At 39.6% G+C, this 24,880-nt stretch overlaps 1 protein-coding gene across 2 annotated transcripts in view; it reads right to left on the bottom strand.

Moving 5' to 3' along the window:
• Positions 1–24,861, bottom strand: part of NNT (nicotinamide nucleotide transhydrogenase) — a 44,334-nt gene extending 19,473 nt beyond the window's left edge. Inside the window, exons 1-15 of one of the 2 annotated variants that reach the window (XM_084503054.1) lie at positions 24,748–24,861; positions 23,750–23,947; positions 15,575–15,804; positions 14,167–14,384; positions 13,411–13,498; positions 12,589–12,677; positions 10,846–11,033; positions 10,496–10,629; positions 8,061–8,252; positions 6,683–6,836; positions 6,085–6,246; positions 5,193–5,303; positions 4,246–4,391; positions 2,552–2,747; positions 923–1,156 (exon numbers count right to left, since the gene is read on the bottom strand). In XM_084503054.1, the coding sequence (XP_084359180.1) occupies positions 923–1,156; positions 2,552–2,747; positions 4,246–4,391; positions 5,193–5,303; positions 6,085–6,246; positions 6,683–6,836; positions 8,061–8,252; positions 10,496–10,629; positions 10,846–11,033; positions 12,589–12,677; positions 13,411–13,498; positions 14,167–14,384; positions 15,575–15,804; positions 23,750–23,900 (2,293 nt within the window). In that variant the 5' untranslated portion in view covers positions 23,901–23,947; positions 24,748–24,861. The remainder of the gene's footprint in view (positions 1–922; positions 1,157–2,551; positions 2,748–4,245; positions 4,392–5,192; positions 5,304–6,084; positions 6,247–6,682; positions 6,837–8,060; positions 8,253–10,495; positions 10,630–10,845; positions 11,034–12,588; positions 12,678–13,410; positions 13,499–14,166; positions 14,385–15,574; positions 15,805–23,749; positions 23,948–24,747) is intronic. The other variant, XM_084503055.1, reaches the window with a different exon arrangement.
• Between the last annotated feature and the right edge of the window lie 19 nt (positions 24,862–24,880).

The raw sequence follows: 24,880 nt of genomic DNA, 5'->3' as shown, positions 1-24,880 counted from the left end.
ATAAATGATTACTACTTAGCAGAAATACATACTACTGACAAATCCTTCAAAAGATTATTAGAGAAGACAGCTTTCCATCAATGTCATGCTTCCTCCTTCAATGGTGGTCTGAAACACTGAAGAAAGCAAACAGATGTTTCCCAAAGGAACTACCGCAAGGCTATAACAGGATTAGTAATAGGAAGCTCTTCTCTTTTCTGGAAGTTATTAGAACAGACACTATCTGTCTCTCAAAAGCTGCGTGCTTACATAATGAAAAATACATGTAATATGTATTTTTGTAAAATCAAACCTTCAGGTGCCTAAGAATCAAGAGTTAGTGTGTGTTTACCCACATTTACTAAAACATTAAGAGGCATGGAGTATGGAATTTGTGTGGTAGGTAAATAGTAAATCAGATGGTTTAAAGTAAGACAGTCTTAACTGACACTGCAAAACTATCTACCTAATGAAGCCTGAATGATGCTAAGAACAAAACTTCACAAATATTACTAGCGCTCAAAAAGTCCAGCAACACAAGGGTTTCAGTTAAAGTATCTGTACAGGAAGATGAAGTTGCAATCATAAGACTTCAATAAAATAAAGAAAATGTCAGGTACAGTGTCTCAATAACTCTATGGCAACACTTCTAGATGAGATGAATTGAGAGAAGCTTATTACCACTATTAATTACCAAGTCAGATATGTCCAAGCACTGAAGACAAACCTTTCATAAATAAAGCTGTACACAAGCAGGACCAGAATTAATTAGAAAACAGTACAGCCACAAGAATTAAATATATAAAATTTCACCTGATGCAAAACCCAAGGTTTCTTTCCAATTACATAGCAGTCTACAGGCAGAGCTAAACCCTGGCAGAGGGGGGCAAGGGGGAGAGGTAGGCAAGCCTTTAATACTTAGTTCTGAACAAAAAGATCTCACCTTGCAGCTTTCCATAAGCAATAAGAGAGCCACTGAAAGTCACTCCTCCAATGTATGTGCCAAGGTACGCCACAATCTTGGTGAGGTTTGCAGCTGGATCAGTAGCGAAGTGAGGATACTCTATCATGTATTCTGCTACACAGGTGAGCACAGCAGCCAAACCAACCAAGCTATGGAAAGCGGCCACTAGCTGAGGCAGATCTGTAATCTGGATGCGTTTAGCAATTGTCAAACCTATTAAAGAGTTGAAGACAGAAGGGAAGACTTAGAAGAACATATCCAATCTATGCAGCTAGAAATTGATACACCATGGTTCACTATGCAATGCATACATGCAAATACACACCTGCTCTAATGGAAAAATATGTTCTACATTAGAAATTGCTGAGTAGCAGAAGGCTGCAAATGTGCAATAAGGACATGATACAAATTAGGGAGATGACTAAAGTACTTTTTGTTCTGATAAGCCCAATTAAACATTAAGAAATTCAACATTTTTTGGTGAATAAAGCACAATTTGAAAAAGGGAATTTGGTAGCATTCAGTAAGCAGCTGAACTTGGCAAGTAAGTATGAACTTGGGCAAGTTCATCTGCTTCTTTATGTCCAGATTCCACAACATAGGTGTACTCCTGCTTTTCCACCAGTCTCCCTATTCTTTCTCATATCTCGATGCATTAATAATAAATGCCCTGGGACTTGTAATTTTTCATTCACATACTTGCAAAATAATATAAACAAGCCATAAATTAGTCTATTGACCAAGTTTTAGTAGCAGAGGGACCGCACAGATGGCCTCTGAGCAGAGCCCAGCAGCTGCCCCTTGTTAGGTATGAGCCAGCTCCAGTCAGCTCCAAAAAGGACCCAGCTTTTGTCCAGAGCTGAGCCAGAGAGTGATGCTGGTTGCATCTCTGGGAGAGCAGATTTGAGAAAGGAAAATAGGAAAAAATGCAGCTGGGAGAGAGAAGTGTGAAAATGTAGGGAGAAACAACCCTGCGGACACCCCCGCCTAGGGGGGACCTGTGGTGGAGCAGTCTGCCCCAACAGATGGACCCCGTGGTATGGAGCTGTGTGGGAGCAGTGCTTGAAGAGCTGCTGCCTGTGGGCAGCCCCCACAGGCTCAGTTCAGGAAGGACGGCATCCATGGGAGGGAACCCATGGGGAGCAGGGGCAGACAGGGACCATGAAGAAGTGGCAGAAACAAAGTGTTAAGGAACAACCGCAGCCCCCATTCCCCTGCACCACTCAGAGGGAGGAAGTAGAAAAGGGTAAACAGGGGGCAAAGGTGTTTGTAGCTTGCTTTTATTTTCTCAGTGCTCTAATCTGTTAGTAATAAGCAATAAATTACATAAGTCTCCCTATATTGACTCTATTCTGCCTGCAACAATAACTGGTGAGTGATCTCCTTCTGCTTATCTCAACCTTTGAGCCCTTCTTCATCGTATTTGCTCCCCTGTTCTTTTGTGGAGGGGAAGTGAGAGATCAGAGTGGTGGAGTATATCTAGCCATTGGTGTGAAACCACCACAGTACATCAATTCATCTGTGACCTGTACAATGTTTTGTATCTACAGCTTGCATAAATGCATGCACGGAACATATATTCATTAGTTTATAGTATAATACACATACCTATGGTACCACCGAGTGCCATTGCACCTGACATCTGAGCCAACAATTCAGGTGAGGGTTTAAGGCCTCCAAGAGTTGCTGCTAAACCTCCTGCAACACCAATCATACCCAAAGCATTTCCAAGACGAGCTGTTCCTTGCGTGGACAGACCAGCCAGGGCACCAACACAGCATAAGCCTGAGCCCAGATACATCATCTTTAAAACAGGAAAAGCATGATAAGAATATATGAAGTAAAGGCATGTAGTGCAAAGCTGATGTCAAAAGCTTTCTGATTATTACACAATACGGTTTTCTCCAGAATGTGTGTAAGTCACCAGGTGAGTTGCTCTTAATTGAAGTAAAAATCAAAGGCATGACTGTGAGAAATTGTTGTAAGAGATGTGATTTTGACCATTTAAAATGTGATCTTTATTAAAACTTTTTCCCCATTTTATGAGCTTAGTTTATCTTCACCATGAATATTAAACTCAAGTCAATCCAACTTTCCTCATCAGTTCAGAAGCAAGTTTTTCTTCAGTACTACTCCATAGCTGAACTGTCCCATTCGTCACAGGAATGCTTTCAGAATTTGCTCACAGTGCCCCTGAACTCCTGCTTTTGTAAAGAATAAGCAAACTTAAATGAACTGAGCTACACGTAATCTGTCTAGATAAGTAAAAAAATGCAGCATATTACAAGCACCCAGAATAAAACCATGCTTGAGTTTACTTTTTTCTTCCAAGCATAAAAGAAAATACAAATTGATTTATTTTTATTATTGAAACAAATGCAAACAAAAGCCTACCATAAAAGATTCTATAGGTACTATCTCTGCATATCCCTCTGTGTTAGAAGAAGTACAGCCAAAAGCACGACAGACACCAGCAGAGTCAGATCATGCTCCTCTATTTTATTGCCCGAATAGCCTAACTTTTATAGTGAACTTAACAGGGGCGGACAGTGTTTCACACAAGATTATTGGTCAAAAGCACTCAGACAAACAACTACAAGAAAACAACCCCACCTGCAAGAAAACAACCCCCTTGTGATTAGCAGTCAAGAAAACAACCCCCTTTGTGATTAGCAGTCACGTAGATCTTGTCCTTGAAGCCAGCTGCTGGTAACAATATTTTTCTGAATTCCTCAATTGGGCGACGTGGGAACACTGTCATGGGAACTTCTCATAGTTGCCCTGGTAGCTTGGTTTGCTCAGCTACAGCAGGCCATGGGATTTGCTAAGGCCTACTCCTGGTTGCTTAAAGCAAGCTCAGATCAAGCAATTGTTCCACGGACTCATGTCCATGCCCTTTGTGCCAATTCCCAACACCTCTGTGCTGAAATTTCATTCCTTACAGACATCATACTTCCTTTAATTGTCATTCCAAGTTGAACTTTTAGAAACATTTAAACCAAAGACTGATTTCTACAGTCACTATAACATTTAAGGTATAACTTAGAAAAACTATCCAATAAATAACAAAGTATCTGCGGGTTCTTGAGTTTAAAAAAAAAATGAAGCTTTTAACATAGATTCAGTATTTGGGGTATGACTGCAAGCTTAAAGTTAATCAACGTTAGCTTGGCCTTGTGGGAATACAAACCTGATGAAAACATGGTAGCTGATTTGCTATTTACACCTCAATAGAGTAAACAGTAAAGAAGCACACCACATTGTGAATAGTGGGCTGAGTGCCGCAAGGTTTGTCTTCTTACCTGTTCAATACTATAGCCACCATTGAGAGCAGCTCCATAACCTCCTACAAATACAGCACCAGGAAGCAGGTACAAGTAGTTGTACTCAGGAGGATCGGTGGGACGTTTGAACATATCCAGCATTCTCTGTGTAACTAGAAACCCACCTAGCCAAAAAAGAAAGCAACAAGTTCACAAAAATAAAGTCTGAAATTAAGCACGTGCCAAGCTAAGAGATATTTCGCTGAACTATTATTACCACACAAAGCTAGTAACTGACACCAATAAACCTTCTGGAAAGCTAGTAAGCTGGAAGACCACAAAGCTAGAATCAGGGTGAGATGTTGCTTTCTTTTTTTAACCTTTGGAGGGAATTCCTAAAAAGATGAGTTTGAAAGCCTGGAGGACTTGCTCTTACTCCATACTGTCTGCTGATTATAAAGTACAGTCTGGTTTATGATTCTGCTCTTTTCCCTTTCTATTCTAGCAAAAAAGGTATTTTTTTTTTTTTTTAAGTCACACGCTTTATCTTCATATCTTTTCATTATGAAGCTGGGACTTCTAAAGATAAAACAAACAGAATTTCATTCTATTCCAGTGGTATATTTTGCAAGTGGAAAAAGGAATTCGAGGTTAAATGCAATACCATCTGAAGGCATACAGGAAAATATATTGCATATAGTCATCACACAAAGAATACCGAAGAATACTGTAAAAGAAAAATATACATTTAAATGCTTCCTTAAAAAAAAAAAAAAAAAAAAAAGAGAGAGAGAGGTTACTTACATGGCATACAAGCCAGAAACACTAGCTACCATGAAATTTTATTTTTTTTCTCCTTTATGGATGTTCTTAGACATTATTCCCAGAATAATATTTCTCAAGTCTATTCACTTAAAAATCTAAAAGAAATAAAAGAATTACAAAAGTACTTTAAGTTATCCTTAAAAAAAGGCTAACATTCATACCTGCAATATTGACTGAAGAGATAAAGGCTGAAAGCACTGCTAGACTTTGAGGAGCATTTTCAGGGAGATAGTTTCCACCCATCAATACCAGCCCACCAACTGCTGTTAGTCCTGTTTAAAAAAAGAAAAAAAAAAATGTTACTGAACCTTAAAAGGTCCTGTATCTAAAGAAAGCTTTCCTCTAGCTGTGAAACTGATACCAGTCAAGTGAAATTTTGATCTTTTAATCAAAAAATCTTGATCTTTTTCACTAATACAAACATGTTTCGAAAGAAAACAATTAGTACACAAATGTAGTTTTAATGTACAGTACTTCAAGCACAGAGTCAGCCTTTGAACACTGGTTCAATAAAGAAACTGCTTTTAGTGGTCAAAAAAGATCAGGCTTCTAGCCTGTCACAAAGGTACAGACAGCCTCTCTTCCTCTCCTTATCTAAAATTTTTATGATGTTATCAGTCTTACAGATCACTGTTAGAATTTCCCCCCACACACCTCCAAAGAACGTATTTTGAGGAGAGGAAATAAAAAAAGAAAAGCAAGAAACATTAAAGACAAGTTATATTCAGGTCAATACTTTGGACACAAGTGAGAAAAAGTGTGTTGTATGACAGAAGAGACTGCAGCACTCCTGAGTGAAACAAACTTCAAAGCCAACAGTTTAAGAACAGGAAGTTCGTTAAAAAGATTAAAAAAAAAAAAAATACACAGCACCACATTTGCCTTTCTTTTGAAAAAACACTCTTGGAAATAAGTTATCCTTGCAACTGATGGAAGTAGAGATGCTCTTTGCCATTTTAAAAGACAAATCAACAGACATTTGTCTAAAGCTCACATAAAAGGAGCTGTGCCTCCTTCAAGTAGAGAACAAGCAGCTGTATGACTGTTACTTACCTGAGATAGCATTAGTCACTGACATAAGTGGAGAGTGAAGAGCAGGAGTCACACCCCATACTGTATGGTACCCCACTATTCCAGCTAGGCCAAACGTCGTCACCATTTGCGTGAAAGCAGTATTAGGAGCTACAATGCCCAGTCCTAACATGCTAGCCAAGCCTAGAAGAAAAGCAGAGGAAAATTATTTTACAACTTTTGGATAGTTTCCTGCATTTAAACTTATGGGTATTTAAGTCTCACATAATACATTAAAGATTGAAGATTGTTGATTCCACTGCAAAGTATAGACAATTCCTAGCAAGAGTGCTTCAACAATTTAAATGTTTTACTGATATTTTAAAAAGAAAGACAAAACACATATACATACACACCGCATGAGTCAGCGCTGTTTGAAATGTTAATACTTTTGCTTAGATTTCTAAAATGTTATTCTCCTCTCAAAAGCAATTACAGAGCACTGATTTTGTGCTAGGATACATCAGCCTGGTCTCTGAGCTAGTTATTAAATTCCATAAGTAAAACGAGGAGTCACTTAAAAATACTAATTAAATGAGGAACAGTCTACACTGATTCTCCAACTCCAGAAATTGCCTACCTGCTGTGTATACAGAAGCACTAGTCATAGTTTTTCTAAAAGGTGTAATAGTAGCTGCTTTTTCTGCTTCCAGCTCTGCTACAGTCTTCTGCTTCACAGGAGCTCCTTGAGGAATGTTATTTGGTGGTGGTGCTGGGAAAATCACCTTGCCATCCTGACAAGAGATATTTACAATTATCCCTAACGTAGCAGATGCTTTAGAGTTAGAAGAGCATACTATTTTTAATCCTGTAACTCAGTGAAGTCTTAACACCCTAGAGCATCTTCCATTTTATGCGTCAGAAGTTTACAAGGCTGAAGGAATAGTAGTACATCCTGACTAAATTAACCACACTGGTTCGCACAATTATCTGACACGATTTAATGCTGGGGTCCAAGTGCACCAGGTAAAAGCACAGCACCTGGCTTGAAAGCAGGACCCAAGACAAGGAGGGAAGTTCTCTTAAATGGAAAACACTTTTTCAAAATAAAATGGGGGCTTGGAAAAAGCAAGTTCTACTACAGATCAGAACTGTAATCAGTCTGCCCAGACCTCATAAAGGTTCCAGGCATGTGTCTCACTTTTTTTTTTTTTTTTTTTTTTTTTGTGTTCCCAGGTCTCTGAAGGAGTACCTACTGGACCTGAAGACTGTACACACCTACTCGGTGGTCTATAGATCTGAAGTCAACATAAGCCTCTTCCAGAGTAGATATTTAAAAGCATTAAAACATCTTGGTAACATTATCCAACAAAACTCAACAAAAATTAGTACCTCTTGTTACCTAATAAAAATGGAAGTGTTCTGCATACTGTCATTGCACAAGGAAAGCCCATACTGGCCCACGCCCAAAGCTTGTATTTTATTATTTCTTAGTAGAACTTAAACTATCCTGCATATTCTAGTTCCCCTTTTTTTTCCTGAAGTTACTCTTATATAAACAGAAACATGTATTTATGTATTAAAAAAAATAGTAGTAATAAAGGAGGAATGTTTTTATGGGCCTGTAGTAGTATTTCTAAACTGTTTTAAATAACTACTTTTTATCACATGAAAACAACATCAAAATTTAGTATTTTTCTCTTTTTCAACAATAAACATAGGTATTTGTTTAACCATGGTAAGAAGACAGAACCAAAAGGTTTCCCTTCACAAAAAAGGACAGAGGAATTTTCAATTGAACATAGACACAATTGTTCACAACGTCCACCGAAGCACCTCTGAAGTCTGTCAGCATGCAGTTATCTTTGAATACATTTTAAGGAGACAGCAATAATAAACGTGAAAATATTAAAATAATTAAAATTATTTTAAAATATTAAAATAATTAAACTATTAAAATAATTAAAATATTAAAATAAAGTACCTGCAAGTTAAAAAGGGAGTATTTATTGACTTACCTTCATTACTACAGTTCCTCTAATTACATGATCCAGAGTGCCGTAATCAAACTGATCTTTTGGATCAAAGTAGAAGTTCTCTTTGTCAGGACTAATAGCCTTTAGTAGTTTGATAATGTTATTGGAATATAGAGTACTGGCCTGAGTAGCCATTCTGCTAGGCAGGTCTGTGTAGCCAATGTGTGTAACACCCTGAAAAAGATTCAAGTAAAATATAAGGACCAGTCTTTCAGTGTTCTGAAAAAGCAGCATCTCCTCCAATACATCCTTCTGGAAATATGTATCCGAACAGTTTCATTTTTCTCTGTTACCTGCTCTCTAACAGAATTAGCTGAGAGAGGGTTACTTACAACAGTTAGAAAATTCAACACGATCAAAGCCAACACATTAAATGTTATTAGCAACAAGCCAATATGACAAAGTCATACTGGTACAAGAGATTAACTTCTCCAAATTAATACTGTTCTTTCAGAACTTAGCTTCTCTTAAAGCAACCAGGTAAAAGATTATCCTGCTCAGTGCTTGGCACCTTCTCAATCCTTCCTGAGGGCAATTTTCCTGGAGGCAATTTTCTATACCACAGATGAGTAAAAGGAGCTTCCTCAGAGCTAGCTAGCTGTCCAAGAAGTATGCTCAGGTTCACACTTATGTAGAAATATAACACAATATATCCACACTGCTCACAGAACAAGTGTGAGTACACCTGGCTGTCAGACTCTTGAGCTTTTAGAAGATGTTGGAAATTGAGGCTGGCATACACCCCTCATGCTCTAGCAGATTCATGTTAAAACACTGCTCCTGCAGCTCACAGCTAAGAACTGTGCATACTTCTAGGAGCTCCAGCTTCTTGATGTAATGCTGTAGGACACTGCTAATAGTTCTGCACTGCTGCTCTTTTCCACAGCTCCACACTATATGCAGGGCTAATATGCCTCTGACTAAAAGCACTCCACATAAATTCTTCAAACAAGTATTTGTTTATTTCTGTTCTACGCACTCTAAGTTCAGTTTTTAAATAGAGACACCAAAAGTCTTGAAAACCACAAATAAAATGTATGACTCACAATATATGCGTACAGCCCTGTTTATATTAATGACAACCATGGTAGCAATATGTTCTAGAGGCTTCCCTAGAGTACAGTACTACTGGCATTATGCCCTTTCATTCACAGAATCAGAGAATGGTCTGGGTTGAAACGACCTTAAAGATAACCTAATTCCAACCCCGCTGCCATCAGCAGAAACAGCTCCCATCAGACCACGTTGCTCAAAGCCCCATCCAGCCTGGCCTTGAACACTTCCAGAGATGGGGCATCCACAGCTTCTGTGAGCAACCTGTTCCAGTGCCTCACCACTCTAAGTAAGAATTTCTTCCTAATATCCAATCTAAATCTACACTTCTTTAGTTTAAAACCATCACTCCTTGTCCCATCACTCCACTCCCTGACAAAAAGTCCCTCCCCAGCTTTTCTGTAGGTCCCCTTTATGTACTGAAAGACCACTACAAGGTCTCCCCGGAGCCTCCTCTTCTCCAGGCTGAACAACCCCAACTCCTTCAGCCTGTCTTCACAACAGAGGTGCTTGAGCCCTCTGACCATCCTCATGGCCCTCATCTAAACTCATTCTATTAGGTTCATGTCCTTCTTGTGCTGGAGGCCACAGAGCTGGACACAGGACTCCACATGTATGTTACCAAATAACAACCTGGGAAATCTGCTACTTTGAACAGATTTCAGTAACCACTAATAGATTTCTCACATGTACTAAAAATAAAACCTATGAAATGAAAACAAGCACTCAACTGAGTCAATAAATACTGGAGCAAAAACAAAGTAGTTAGTCTGGCGCAGGTCAAAATTGCATAATCTAATGCTACTTCTGGTTTGGTTAACGAGTGGTTTGGATACTCTAGGGGAGATACAGTCATGTTGGCGAGGCTGATGACATATCAAGATGAAACCCTTTTGAAGCTTAAGCTGCATTGAGCTAAGCCAGAGACTGCACTGAAGTACACACTGATACAGTCTGAACCTATTTAGTTGTACCTGTGACATGGATTATAACCTCCAGTTGTGGGAGGTGATGAGCAAGTCAAAGAATCTCTTGCTACTGATGTCTCTTTAGGTAGACCAAGAAAATCAGACCACACTCAGCTCAGCAGAAACAAATCACTGAACTGGAAGTCTAAGAAAAAACGCTTCCTTACTTACCAGCCTACCTAATACTACAAAAAGGTATTTGTTTCTGTATAATAATTTGAAGATTTTTAAAAAGAGATGACTTGCAACCAAATGCAAGTCTAAAGGATTATTTTAGTCCAAACAGACAAAACGGTTACTCGTTTTCAGCATACGATTTATAAAATCCTATCTTCAAATTAAGTATGAATGTGAATTCATGCAAACTGAGAACAATGTGCAGACCAAAATGCTTACCTTATGAACATACAGTTCTCCAGGCTTTGTAGTCTCAATGTTTCCTCCTGCTTCTGCAGCTAAATCCACAACAACTGAACCTTCCTTCATCGATTCAATCATATCTTTCTTAAACAAGACAGGTGCTCTTTTACCTGTCAAGACAGGACAAAGCAAGTTAAAAAATACAGCTTTTTTTCTGCAGACAGTTTGTGGAGAAAAAAGGTCACTTTAAATACAGATGTTTATGAGGAAAGAGGTACATACACAGAAAGCATCTAACACTTCTGTTTCAACAGCAGACACGGCGCCAAAACATGCAAACTTACACAAGCAGTAAGAAAAACTAGCATATTTTGTGTAAAACATACCTGGAATAAGTGCTGTAGTGATGATAATATCAACGTCTTGGCACTGTTTGGCAAAGAGTTTCATTTCAGCTTCAATAAATTCTTTGGACATTTCTTTAGCATAACCACCTTGGCCCTCTCCAGCTTCCTTAATGTCTACTTCCAAAGGCTCTGCACCAAGAGACTTGAACTGTTCCAGAGCTGCAGCTCTAGAGAGAGAAAATTGGGGGGTGGGTGGAGGAAAACACTGCATTTTCAGAAGTAGCTCGATCCACCATAAATTTTAGGATCTTTTTAGTAGTAGTCTTCAGACATGAAATCCAGAGCTTATCCTAGTACTAAGGAGACTAGGACTGAAGTCCTCAATTTTCTGCGTCTAGTGAAAGAAGTGTTTGCCTAAGTAATTTTAGGTCCCTAATGATGAGCCTCGGATAAGGAATGTAGGCAGCATTACAGGCGGGTTTCCTGTACAGTCAGTGGAGTGGCTCCAAGAAGCAGAAGAGCTGGGAACTTAACTGTTTTGACTACATCTGCTCACCCAGTTCTGTTGCCTTGACTAGGTAAGTCTAGAGCCCTAACTTAGATGACTAAGGTAGGTGACTAATAAACACCATAGTTTGTGGCCCTGTCTTTAATCTGTGAAATGTGAAATACCAGTAAGTCTGGCTTTCACAGAGAGAATTGTTTTGAAACAGTTATTTGTACACTATTATGATGCAACGCAAATTACAGTTTTACCGTTAAAAACATATTATATCACAGTAAATAACATAATCCCAGTGAGGTGAAGATTCGCAACATGCAGAGGATTTACCACAAAAATTCTCACACAATGAGATAAAAATATACAGGATGCTTAAAATTGGAATTAAAAGAAAAATATGAAATGCTTTAAACAAATTTTGTTCTTTTTATGACATACAGTTTTTCTAACAAACTAGAGTGAAAGTTTTTTTTAATAATGCACATCATAAATCTGGAGCATATTCATTTTTATTCTTTCATGTCAGATACAGCACTAGATGCTACTTCTGCATAAAAACAAACACAAGCAAGTAATTTAATGTAGATATAGTATCAACTATGGACAAATATAAGTCCACTTAACTGAAAAAAAAATTAATCACATTTGCATTCTCTGTATCAATAAGAATGCTAGTCTGTAATTTTCCCAGTCTATTACTCTAAAAATGGCCACTGGACAAAATAATACTTCTGAACATAAAAGAGATCCCCCAAGAAATCAGCACCTAAAGCAGCTTCAGATGCAGTTCCTGCTCCTTCACCTTGAGTTTCATAAATAAAATAACTTAATCTTTTTCTTTCCTTCAGCAGGCTGAAAGAAGTTCACCTCAAAAAAGTTCCTGGAGAGGTTCCCTCTGGGATCAGGAGAGTAGAGGGGAATGACAGTATGCAGCTATGAACCTGGATCAAAGCAAGCTATAAATGAGAGCACAGAGAGTCTTTCTTTACTCTTCTTCCCTGCAACCCAAAAAAACAGACAGATGCAATTCTGGACAAAGGCCCCACCTTTATCATTTTCATAAAGTGATTTTTTTATATGCATATAGTTATGAATGATTTAATAAGATCTTTGTAAAGTTTCAATGTTTTGGGGAATAAAAATTGAAGATATTAGGCAGGAAAAAAAAGGTAAGAAGGTAATTGTGATTCAGTGCAGAAAGTGTTTTCACAGGACTACTGCTGCAAACAACCTTAGCCAAAAACCATTTCAGATTGCTATTTCTTTTTTCACACACCCACCTTGTATCAAATCCACGAACCACTGCACCCATCGATTTCGCTGCTCCTGCAGAAGCCAGGCCAGCAACTCCTCCTCCAATGATCAAGACCTAGAACAACACCATTATCCTGCTTTGAGCATAAGCTAAAAGTAAAGCTGATTAGATAAACAGCAATGTTGTACCACTTTCACAACAGCAGATAAACCTCATCATAAACAGTCATTTAAGTGAGTTAACATAGGACACAAAACCCAGAATGACTGAAATTGCCCTATAAAAGTAACAGTTTAAAAGCTCTTAACTTCATTTATCTAAGAGCCAACTCATCTGTAGCTAATAGTTTATGGAAACAGATATGGGTTTTCCCCTTAATTTCTCTCACTTTTTTTTTTTAATCTTTACTTTCATTTCTCTTCATCCTAATCCAACTGCATGCAATTCCTTCAAGCGAAGCAACCCCTTCAAGCACAGCCTTCAACACATCAGAAATTCCAGCATCTCTGACTTTTCCTAACTGCTTCCTTGCCTTCCCCTTTTCCACCCAGAAAAAAAAAAGTATACATATATAAATTAAATAAATAAATAAATACATAAATAAAAGCATCCATGTATACCTAGTCTGAAGTTTAAAAGTAAGCAAACTTAAAACTCCAGTTACTTTATTCTTCCCCCGAGAAAACACTATGGGTAGTCAACAAAAATCCATATGGGAATACTAATGCATATTTCTGCAGTCTACAGAACTAGCCCCAAAGAAGCCTTGAACAGTTTTCAGAAGTGGTTAACTGTGATCAGGAACTCACATATTCCCCTGGCACAATATCTGTTTAATTGCACTTACCTTGGCCGGAGGAACTTTACCAGCAGCTGTGATCTGACCCGTGAAAAACCGACCAAAGTGATTTGCTGCCAGTACAACAGCCTTGTAGCTGTCAAGCAAGGAAGAAAACAGTCAGTATTTTCCCTGGCTCAGCACAATTCCACTCATGACAGCCATCAAAAAGATGCACATTTGACTAGAGCATACACGGGATGAAACAGGTTTACTGTTTTGCTCTTGGGCCCAAGTTTAACAGTCTTTCCATCTTTGCTCATGTTTATTGCCCTTTTTTGAAAAAAAAAAAAAAAAATGATGCAATGCATTTTCAGAGAGGACTTTTGGACTGCAGAATACTGGATGTCCACAACTATTCACTATCTCAAATAAAATTTTCAATGAATAATAATGAATAATACATAACTTGCCAAAAGCTAACTGTTTTTCTGTGATGCTACTTTCAAAGGCTACAACCCAAGGTTCATTAGGGAAGGAACCATGCACACGCATTTGCAAAACCCAGAGTAATTTTGCAGAGAGCTCACTTAAACAAGCACACATTCAGGGGAAAAAAAAAAAAAAAAAAAAAAAAAAAGGACAGCTAACTCTTCAGATTTATATGGCTTAGGGCAAGGTGCTCAACTTTATTTCTTTTGCCTATCTGCTTTCATGGCCTTCCTGGAATGGGTGACTGGACACCAAGTTAACATCACAGCAGCTGTCTGAAAATGCAGATTACTATGCAATTATGTTTCTTATTAATAAAAGTAAGTTTCATACCCAGCAATGTTGGCCATGGAGCTAAGTGCATCATATCCCTGAGCAATGGTGACCCGTGGAACCTGATCCATAGCCAGGACAGTAGTTTTTTTTTCTGCAAGTTTTTTCAGGAGGTCTGGATTTTGTGCTGGGTAGATAAAACTAATCAGGGTAGCCGATGTCTTGAAAAGGTCTGCTTCATGTACACCTAGAGCCGGGTTATGTATAGGAGCCCTAACCTGAAGAAAGAAAGAAGTTTCCAAATTAATCAATGGAAATAAGTCAGTGCACACTCCACTTCCTTTCTACAGCTTGTAGTCTGTTCATTTCCACCCACAAAATATACAAGGAAGGAAGCATATCAAAGGCTGTTTGCACAAATAAACTGAGTAACTGCATTTATTAGATGCATTCCATATATTAGAATTAGCTCCATGTAGGTGGCTGACAAAGCAATAATAGTCACACTTTCTGAAAGATCTCACAGCTTCTAACCAGCAGTTACTGGCTTTCATGACAGATGGTTTTCATGACAGACAGCTGTCTCAAAAACAGCCATCTGCAAACAAAATGAGTACTGAACATAGGTGAACATTACTCTACAGGATAAGAATCACTAACCAATTTTGCAATGCACTACCACAAACAGGGCATTACAAGCATGAACCCCAGCAAATACCCATTTTGATCTATATTTAAGTTTTCAATGTTTTTTTATTTTTATTTTTTATAAACAAACCAACTAAAAATGGTTGTTCACAAACTAACTCACAGAAACTCTGTATTCAACCCTAACAGAATAACTTGAGGAAAAAAAAAAAAAAAAAGAAAAAAAAACACTTAAAGGAAGCCTCAACATCAAGAAGGCGGCACATTTTTTTCCCGTCAGAACACAGAATAACCTAATAGCTATCAAGCAACTTCGCTTTTAGCAGTCTTCCCTGATCAACTCCAATTACTCTAATTACAAGTACTTTTGAAACACACTGTTGCTGCCCAATTTTTGGATGTCTGATTGAGAAAACTTAGGAACCTGCACCTTCAAAATTCCAAGCAACATTCCCTGAAGAATAACCTGGAGTTATGTGTTGCTAATCTTGGATTAGAAGTTTCTTATGGATCTTGTCTGATTAGTGTCCTGAACTAGACTAGTCTACCTTTCTCTAGAAAACAAATCCTCCAAGGTAGTTAAAAACTTGACAAGAAATTATCCTCAAATTTTTCAATGCTGTTGTTTACTAGTTAAGTACTATAGCTGCACACATGAGCTATAAATAAAAAGACTAAATTAAAGCAGAACTTAGAATGAAACAACAAAAAAAAAAAATGAAGGAACTTATTACTGAACTTTCAGTTGACTACTGGAAAAATTTGACCTATGTGTCTCTCCAAATAGAATGTAAGACAAATATATAAATAAAGCAATTACTTTGACAACCAAATCAGAAGCCAGGACTTCCTTGGTCCCCTGGATCTTTGCTCCAACTTCTCTGTAATGGTCATCAGAAAATTTGGAGGCTTCTCCAGCACCAGATTCCACCACAACATTGAAGCCTTGCTTAATCAAGGCTTGAACTCCAGCCGGTGATAGAGCCACTCTCTTCTCATTCTCAAATATCTCCTTGGGGACACCTACAGTCAGCTGTTTATAAGGAATTCCTGTAGGAGGCAGTAAGATAAGATAGCATTAGTTGCACTGAAGATTATTGAATTTATATTAACGATGCTCCCCAGTGTTGTACAGAGTCATGCACATGTCACATTTAATAATTCTCTTCAGGGAAACGGAAGAATTACTGTTTCTAGCAGTGCAGTTTACAGTTCTTCAAATTATGCCATCTTTCTACATGCCCGTTCTCTCAGGTGTCAGCAGAGAAGCACAATCATCCACACAAGCACTAACAAGGGTTTACTGCAGTTCATACACATCTGATTTCATACAACTCTGGTTGTATAAATCAGAACAACAAACATACAATATAAGGTATTTTGGTGATAACACATTCAATCTGTTATAAGATGAATTTAAATTCCTCTCTAGTCACTTTAACTTTACTATGAAGAAATACAGAGATGAGTTTTAGTAGCAGAACTACGTTTTAAATAAACATCAGTTCTAAATGTCTATCAAAACCATATTACAGTTCTTAGGTCACTGCTAATGAATGTATCAAACATACCACAAAAGCAGATTGAAAGGCACTATTACATTAATGTACATCTCTAAAGGTTGCTAGAGAAAATGAAAAAATTAAGAGTTTTTTGAAATAGTGTAAGAATAATGAAATACCAGACTACTGGTTTGTTTATTTATACTTCTCTTTAATTTTATCTCCTTGCCTGAAGTTCTTCCAAGTTCTATTAAATAACACCAGGAAACCACAGAAGCTTCAATTTGCCAGTTTTAGCTTTGAATCACAGAATGGTTTGGGTTAGAAGGGACCTTAAAGATCACCCAGTTCCAACATCCCACACCTCCCACCAGAACAGGCTGCCAAAAGCCCCATCCTGCCTGGCCTTGAGCACCTCCAGGGACGGGGCATCCACAGCTTCTCCGGGCAGCCTGTGCCAGGGCCTCACCACACTCTGAGTAAAGAACTTTTTCCCAACACCTAATCTAAATCTATTCCCCCTTGTCCCATCACTCCACTCCCTGACAGAGTCCCTCCTCAGCTTTCCTGTAACCCCCTTTAGGTACTGAAACACCTCTTCAGGGACTCCCCAGAGCCTTTTCTTCTCCAGACTGAACAACCCCAGCTCCCTCAGCCTGTCTACACAGTAGAGGTGCTCCAGCCCTCTTGTCATCCTCATGGCTCTCTTTGGACCTGCTCTTACAGCTCCACATCCTTCTTGTGCTGGGGGCCCCAGCGCCGGACGCAGCACTCCAGGTGGAGCCTCACAAGGGCAGAGGGGCACAATCCCCTGCTGCCAGCCACGCTGTTTTTGGTGCAGCCCAGGACTCAGTTGGCTTTCTGGGCTGCAAGAGCACATGGGCTCATACTGAGCTTCTCATCAGCCAACATCCCCAAGTCCATCAGGGCTTCTCTCAAACTTAACGTTTCAAGTTACAAACATCTAACTTTGTTCTTTGTAGTCCTCCAGTCTGATAGTTAAACTCTGATCCAGCCAAGTGTTTAAATACATTTATAAATAGAGTCTCAGGCAGAATAATCACATATCACACTGCCACGTTGCCCCAGTTACACTAGACAGCATGCACACAGGCCCAGTTCTGCAACATCTTTCACTCATGTGTACGCAGAATTTAAATCTGGATTCTGACATTTACATGAAAGGCCTACACTGCATACGTGTTCTTGAAAAATAGCGTGAGCCACTTAAGCAGTCACTCGTATTAAAGGTCAAGCAAACAAACAACAATAAAGAAGCAAACAAAAAAAAGGGTGATAGGCCTATTTTAAATTGCAAGTTTGTGTTTTAATTGGCCACCAATACTCTGCATTTTGCTATAAAAACTGTGCAAGACTAGGAATGTGTTGCACATTTTAGGAAGGCCTCCTTTTCATTTTTTGTTTGACTGCGATAGAAACAAGTAAAACAAAATCAAAGTCATATCATACTATGAGACCTTTACGGAAATTAATTATTTTGATATTTTTAAAATCTAAGCCTATCTATGAAATAAAACTGGGACTGAACTGTGCATAAAGCTGAACATCTGAAAATTTTAGATTAACTACTCTCAAGATACTATCAATTTGATTGAAAATACAATAGAAAGAGTTGCTAAGAGCTGGTACTTAAATATTTACCTGTACTTGTCATCCATTAGAAAAAAAATAAATTAAACACAACCAATAAGAAGGCAGCATGAAAGATAATGAAAGAACTACTTATTATAATTACTTTTTATTTTAGCTTTCTCTTTAAATTTCACTAATAAAACTGTAAGACAAGTGTTTTGCTATTTATTATGTTGGAGAATGTTTAAAAATTTTTAAGGCAAAAATCAATTTTTAAAAAAATGCTATAAAGGAAAAGTAATACTAAGTACGAGAATGCACATCTAGAACAACAGACTCACAAAGACAACAATGCCTGGCAAAGACTTGCTTCATCAGCACACGCATCTAAACAGCACTGTGCAACTAAGGGCATCCTAATCACAGCATCACTAGATATTTGCAAACTATGGTAACTTTCTGTCAGTCATGCAGATTACATTATCATTTGAGGGGAACTTTCCCCTTATTTCTTCTCAGTACTGCACAATGAAGTCCCATTTATGACTTTCACGAAATCAACTCAATGCAAATGAATTCTGTTGTCTTTTAAAAGCAGAAATGAAACCAAAATGACTGAGATTTGTTGGAGTGAGAGATGAGCCATAATTTCAAGAAAGAAGTATCTCCAGGACTAGAAGCAAAAAGCTTTTCAAGAAGCACTGAGAAAATAAAAACTAGGGTGCTACACATTTGCGTTCTCCTCTTGCAAGTTTTTTGCAGTGGACAAATACAGAGAGAGAAAGAAATGAACTAGAGCACATACAGGAAATAAAAGGATGGCTGAAAATTTAAATGTGCGCAGCACTCGATGAAAGCTTACTTCCCAGAATATATTTCTATCCACGAAGGCCCAATTTTTTATGAAAAATGACATTTTGACTTATTTTTGTTCACTTGCTTTTGTGTGGAGTGCCAGAGCAGAAGAGCTAACAGCTACAAAGGACATGAATATGTACTGTGTGCCAAATGTGTTTTCTCATTTCCTTCTTTCACATTATTGTGTTGCATGCAATAAAAACGTGAGGTTTTTTTTGTTGTTGTAGTTTTGTTGGGTTTTGTTTTTTTAATATATGTCCTGGTTTCAGTTAGCACCAGCCTCCGGGAAAGTTGAACGATACAATGGCCTGTTAAAGACTACCTTGAAAGCAATGGGCGCTGGGACGTTCAAAAACTGGGATACGCATTTGGCAAAGGCCACCTGGTTAGTCAATACTAGGGGATCTACCAACCGAGCTGGACCTGCCCAATCAAACCTGTTACGTACTGTAGATGGGGATAAAGTTCCTGTAGTGCATGTAAAAAATATGCTGGGTAAAACAGTCTGGGCTACTCCTGCCTCAGGAAAAGGCAAACCTATTCGTGGAATTGTTTTCGCTCAGGGACCTGGATATATTTGGTGGGTGATGCAAAAGAACGGAGAGGTCCGGTGTGTACCTCAAGGAGATTTAATACTGGGTGAGAATAGCCCATGAACTGAATTGCACCATGTTAAATAGTATATTATACTGTATGTTATCACTACCATGATTACTATAGGTGACTAATTAGAATGTATGGAAAAGAGTGTAACCTGAGCATGACATAAATGGTATGGAATAAGGGGTGGATAGATGTCCTGGTTTCAGTTAGCACAGAATTAATTTTCTTCCTAGTAGCTGGTGGAATGCTGTGTTTTGGCTTAGAATGAGAAGAGTGCTGATAACACCCCGATGCTTTAATTGTTGCAGAGCAGTGCTTATACTAAGCCAAGGACATCTCAGCCTTTGCTCTGTCCTGCCAACGGGCAGGCTGGGGGGTGCAGTAAGAGCTGGGAGGGGACAGACCCAGGACAGGTGACCCAAACTAGCCAAAGGGGTATTCCATACCATCTGACGTCATGCTAAACAATATATAGGGGTGGCTAGCCGGGGGGAGGGGGCCGGACTGCTCGGGGTTAGGCTGGGCATCGGTCAGCGGGTGGTGAGCAATTGCATTGTGCATCACTTGTTTGTACATACTATTATTACTTTCGTATTATCACCATTGTATCATCATTATTATTATTATTTTGTTATTTTTTTTTTCCTGTCTTATTAAACTGTCTTTATCTCAACTCACGGGCTTCACTTTCCATTTCTCTCCCCCGTCCCAGAGAGGGAGGGGGGAGGGTGAGCGAACGGCTGCGTGGTGTTTAGCTGCCGGTCGGGTTAAACCACGACAATATAGAAAGCATTTGTACCTCCTCTACTAAGCAGAATGATTGGAAACCAACACTGAGGACTATGTCCTCTTCCAGTGCTTTGGGAAATCAAGAAGAACATTCAACAACTCTCATTGATCTATCCTCTTTTCTCCTCTGTCCCACTGCCAAACGTCTAGCAACCAGAACTCAAGTGAAAAGTGAAGCAAACAGGTGTCAGTTTGCCAGCCTTTACCCAGACCAGTTAAAAGACACTTTTTAAGGACACTACTCTGAGCTATCAGATCACTGAACACAAAAATGGAGCAGATGTCTACAATTTCAAAGCAAAGATCTATATTGAAACTTCAAGAGAGGATATGACGAATACTAGGTTTGAAGGAAGCTAAACCATTAACACAGATTTGGTTCGTTGAATCCAGCAGTTTCAGTTATAAAACTGGGACCCTGATTTAGTTTTTAACCTGAGAAAGCACATCTGCTAACTTGTCTTGGGTTTGAAATTGAATGAGTGAAGCTTCCAAGTTGCATTTTTAGGCCCCCACATTGGATAATCTCTTTACAGAGTGCCTTGACTATGTCTTAGTAACTTACTGCTTTATGACATCAAGAACATTTCTCAAAAACAGACCTCAAACACAGACCAATTTACACATACCTTGACCACTTTGAGTCACATGAAGACTTCAAATGTGCTGTTCATCCAGTAAGAGATACCCAGTACTTTTTCTGATATAAAGAATCAACACAAAAAGGATTTTGCTTCTATCAAACGTAGAATCATTAAATTTCACAGGCCTTAGAATATTAGCATTAAACATATGTAAATTAGAATTTAGAAAAAATGAGAATACTGAAATTTTAAGTAAGACACTCATTATTATGCTTTCTCACCCCCCTTAAAATAATCTCCACAGTGTAAGAAGAACAGTGGAAAGCACAGTCTTGAACTTTGGGTAAACACAATACATGCAGGTAATCTAGATCTCCAAGCTTCAGAAAACAATTAAGAAGTATTATAAAAGCAATCTTTTCCACTTAGCTTCCATTCACAAACTGGGTATTTAAAGAAGATCCTAAATTAAAGCTAACAAGAAAACCCAGAATATTTTATGCAGAAAACATGAGAAAAATACTTTTTTTTTTTTTATCTCCTTAATCTGATTTCATGAAGTACCTTGTAGCAAAGTAGGATCAACAAATATCACCGACTGACTCAGACAAAACAGAAGGGAGAAATAAGCTACATTTTCTGGAACAGGAAAAAAGGATATGAAACCTGCCTAACTGCTAAATTACTCTAACAATAGCTTTAAACAAACCATCTCACCTGTTCTGAAGATGAGGACAAATTCAGCAGAACAGCAATATGATGTAGGCAAAAAAAAAAAAAAAAGAATGATAAAGAAGATTAAACAAACACCTGAGCCCTGCCCTTACATGAGGAGAAGAGGTACACAGTTTATGAATAACATACAGATTAGCTTTAAAATTAATTGTCAACGAACTGTTATAGGTTTAAAGTCCTGCAAGATTTAGAAAAAAATATGAAAGAAGCATCTAAACAGAAAGGGCATTACAAATCCCAAGGTAGAGGGGGTTGAAAGTCACGTATCTGTGGACAAGCCCATCTGGATGCATAATAAGAAACTTCAGTTGGTCACTCTGTAAGCACCTATTAGCATGGTCTAGGAAAGCTTTGCATCTGTTTCTGAAGAACCTGATATTGGCAACTGGTTGACAGATTATTGGAATACTTGTTTATTCCTGTATGAAAACACTTATGATTTTAAGAAAGGAAAAAAATAGCAGCAACATAAGCAGCTGTAAGAAACGTATCCATCCTCCAAGTTTACTTCTCAACTGGCTCCAAATCTCTTCACTGTGCAGGGAACTGTTATTCCTGTACTTACGACATCCTGGACTAAATGAAAGCTTATTTGAGATCATGGAAGTAATAACTACAGGCTTAAGAAGAAACACAGCACCGCTAGTCTTTTTGAAAAACTTGGTTTTCGTAATCTTACAGTGATTTCACCGAGCATCACTTTAAGCAATTTCCTAAAACAAAGAATAAAATGTAGTTATTTTATACACTGTTGAATTTTGATTCAAAAACACTTAAGTATACAAAGGCAGCACTACTGTTACTGATTTGTCACTCAATTACTGCTTTATCCTTGATTTGTCCTCTGCTGAATGACAAATCTCAGGTTACCAAAATGAACCATAAGGACAGCTTAATTATCAACCAGAAGACTTATGGAACTTAATAGCTGTTTAATACTGAGAATTATATCGCATGAATATAAATACTACTCTCCCTTAAACAAAGGCTTCCACATGAGAGATTGGAAAGGACAGCATTGAATGCTTAAACATACTACACTAACAAGATTTATCCCTTCCTGTAGAAAAGTTTATGAAAATCAATTCATAAAAACAAGTAAAAAATATATATATACACATACAGACACAGTGATTTTGGGAAAAAAAAAAAAAAAAAAACAGAAGAGATCCTTCGGTTTCATGACCAAATTTGCAGTCAAAGCCAAACACAAGAAGTGATTACAAATCCAAACAACAAGAGCACTTACCTGGGATATTTGAGAAAGAACTTTGAACCTAGTTCCCCACATCCCAGGTTAACATGCTCAACTAAAGGATAATTTGCAATATCAAGACAGACAACTATTTCTTTCTCTCAGATAATAAACACGGGGAAAAAAAAATAGAAAAAAAATCACGGGATATCAAAACAATGCCCTGATCAGTTTTCACAGAACCTGGCTCCCTGGGCTGTCAGTCAAATAAATTCAAAAAAGAAGATTCTGAAATTCAAAGAAATTTCTCCATGCAACTTTGGCAAAAAGTCATGTGACAGATTATCAGAAGTTGTCAGAATAAGCAAACAACGCTCTTCTCCCACCACATTTCTTCAGAATCCCTGAACACCATGTCATTGACTTGTAAGGACCCCAAAACAGACCAGCCACTAATGCAGTTTGGCAGAAATTGTACATGATAAAGGTGTTTCTAAGTTATATGTTATGTGCTGTGTTTTCTCAGACATTTCAGTTCACAAACACTGCTGCTTTTCTAGACCTCAAGAAGATCTACTAACGTGGCATCTACTGTGCATCACATGTACTTTTTTTTTTTTTTTTACACAGGATAACTACAACCAGATACAGTCATGCTTTCAGATACTCTCTTTGTGAGGCAAGTACTTTCTACTGCATGCACACAAAGCAAAACTCAGGGGGAAGTCAGGCTTTTAGCTAAGAAAAGATTTAAGTACTACCCTCAAGCAAAATAAGCATCAGCAGGAGTTCTGACCACCTACCTGTAAAGAATATTTGGATCCATGTTATGCATAACAAAGACAAATACCTTCTGCATAAGCTCTGTAAACTAGCATAAAATTGGTAGCTTATTTTGAAAGCTTATTATAGCTTATTATGAAGTTTTGAAGTTTATTATATTGTAGCTTATTATGAAGTTTTGTCAACTTCAGCTGACTCAAGTAAGGTACAGATATGATTTAAGGGTGTTCTTTTTAAGATTGTAAAATAGACCGTATAAGACTGTCCTAGCCCATCCAAAAGAAAAAAAAAAAAATCAAGCTATCTTTCCCTGTTAAAATAAGAGATTATTTACAACAGTTTAATCAACTTACCTGGCTTTGGAGTTGCCTGAGACCAGAGCGCCTGGTGGGTTCTAAACATCCGCAAGCATGGCACTTTTGCTGAATGCACCTTAGGTGGTAAGACATTGCCGAAAACAGGAGTGGAGCACCCACTAACAGCAAAGCGCAGGAGGCTCGTCATTTCGCCCAGACCTCCCGGCAGACTCCTTGCCACGTATGGAATCCCTGCTGCGCGTGTGGAAACAGAGCAGCACCAGTTACTGATGATAGCAGGCAGCAGGTATGTAAACTGGGCAGCCTGAGCCCCTGCGGCTGCCACCAGCCAGGCGCGGGTGCTTTCTCCCTACCTCCTCGCCGCAGCCAGAGGACAAAGCCCGCTGTTTGTCAGAGCGGGGCGGCTGGGCACAGCTAGGAAATTAACACAAAGAGGAGGGCACCCAGGGCTCCCCAGGAGCAGCCCCAGCACCCCGCAGCTCCCCGGGGGGCGACCCAGGGCCCTGACAGGGCTCCCGCAGGGGGTCGGTGAGGGCGTCCCGGGGCCAGCGGGCGAAGAGGGCTCCTCGCCCGCCGGTGCGGGGGGAAGGAGGCAGCAGGGCAAGGCGACGAGGCACGGCCCGGGGCTGGCAAGGCACCGTCCCCGCTATTTATAGCCCGCCGCCCCGCTGACCTTGGGCAGGCCGCTCGCCCCCCGCCGCCACCACAGCGCCCGGCGGCCATGGCGCCCGGCCGAGCCGCGCCGCCTTCCCCTTCCTTCCCCTTCCTCTCCCCGAGCCCCTCAGCCAGGACCGGCCGCCGCCGTCCTCCCTTCCTCCCCTTCCCTCCCCGTCCTGTCCTTTCTTTCCTTTCCTTTCCCTTCCCTTCCCTTCCCTTCCCTCCCCGGCAGCCGCTCCGCCACCGCCCCCCCCTCACCACAACGCGGCTCCCCACGGCGCGGGGCCGGCTCCCCGCTCTGCGCCCCGAGCCCCCCCTTATCCCCGCTGCGGCCCCGGCCCCGGCCCCGGCCCCGGCCCCGGCCCCGCCGCACCCACCGGCTGTGCCGCCGGCGCCGGCCCCGCCGCGGCACTGACCGACCTTGGGGCGAGGCGAGGCGGCGGGGCCGGGACGGGGGCGGAGCGGGGAGGGGGCGGGAGGGGGACGGGGAAGGCGGGGGGGGGGGGTCCC

This window comes from Aythya ferina, assembly GCF_964211825.1.
Source record: "Aythya ferina genome assembly, chromosome: Z".
NCBI classification, from domain to species: domain Eukaryota; kingdom Metazoa; phylum Chordata; class Aves; order Anseriformes; family Anatidae; genus Aythya; species Aythya ferina.
Note: the sequence above shows the minus strand (reverse complement) of the source record. Positions and strands in the feature narration are given on the sequence as shown.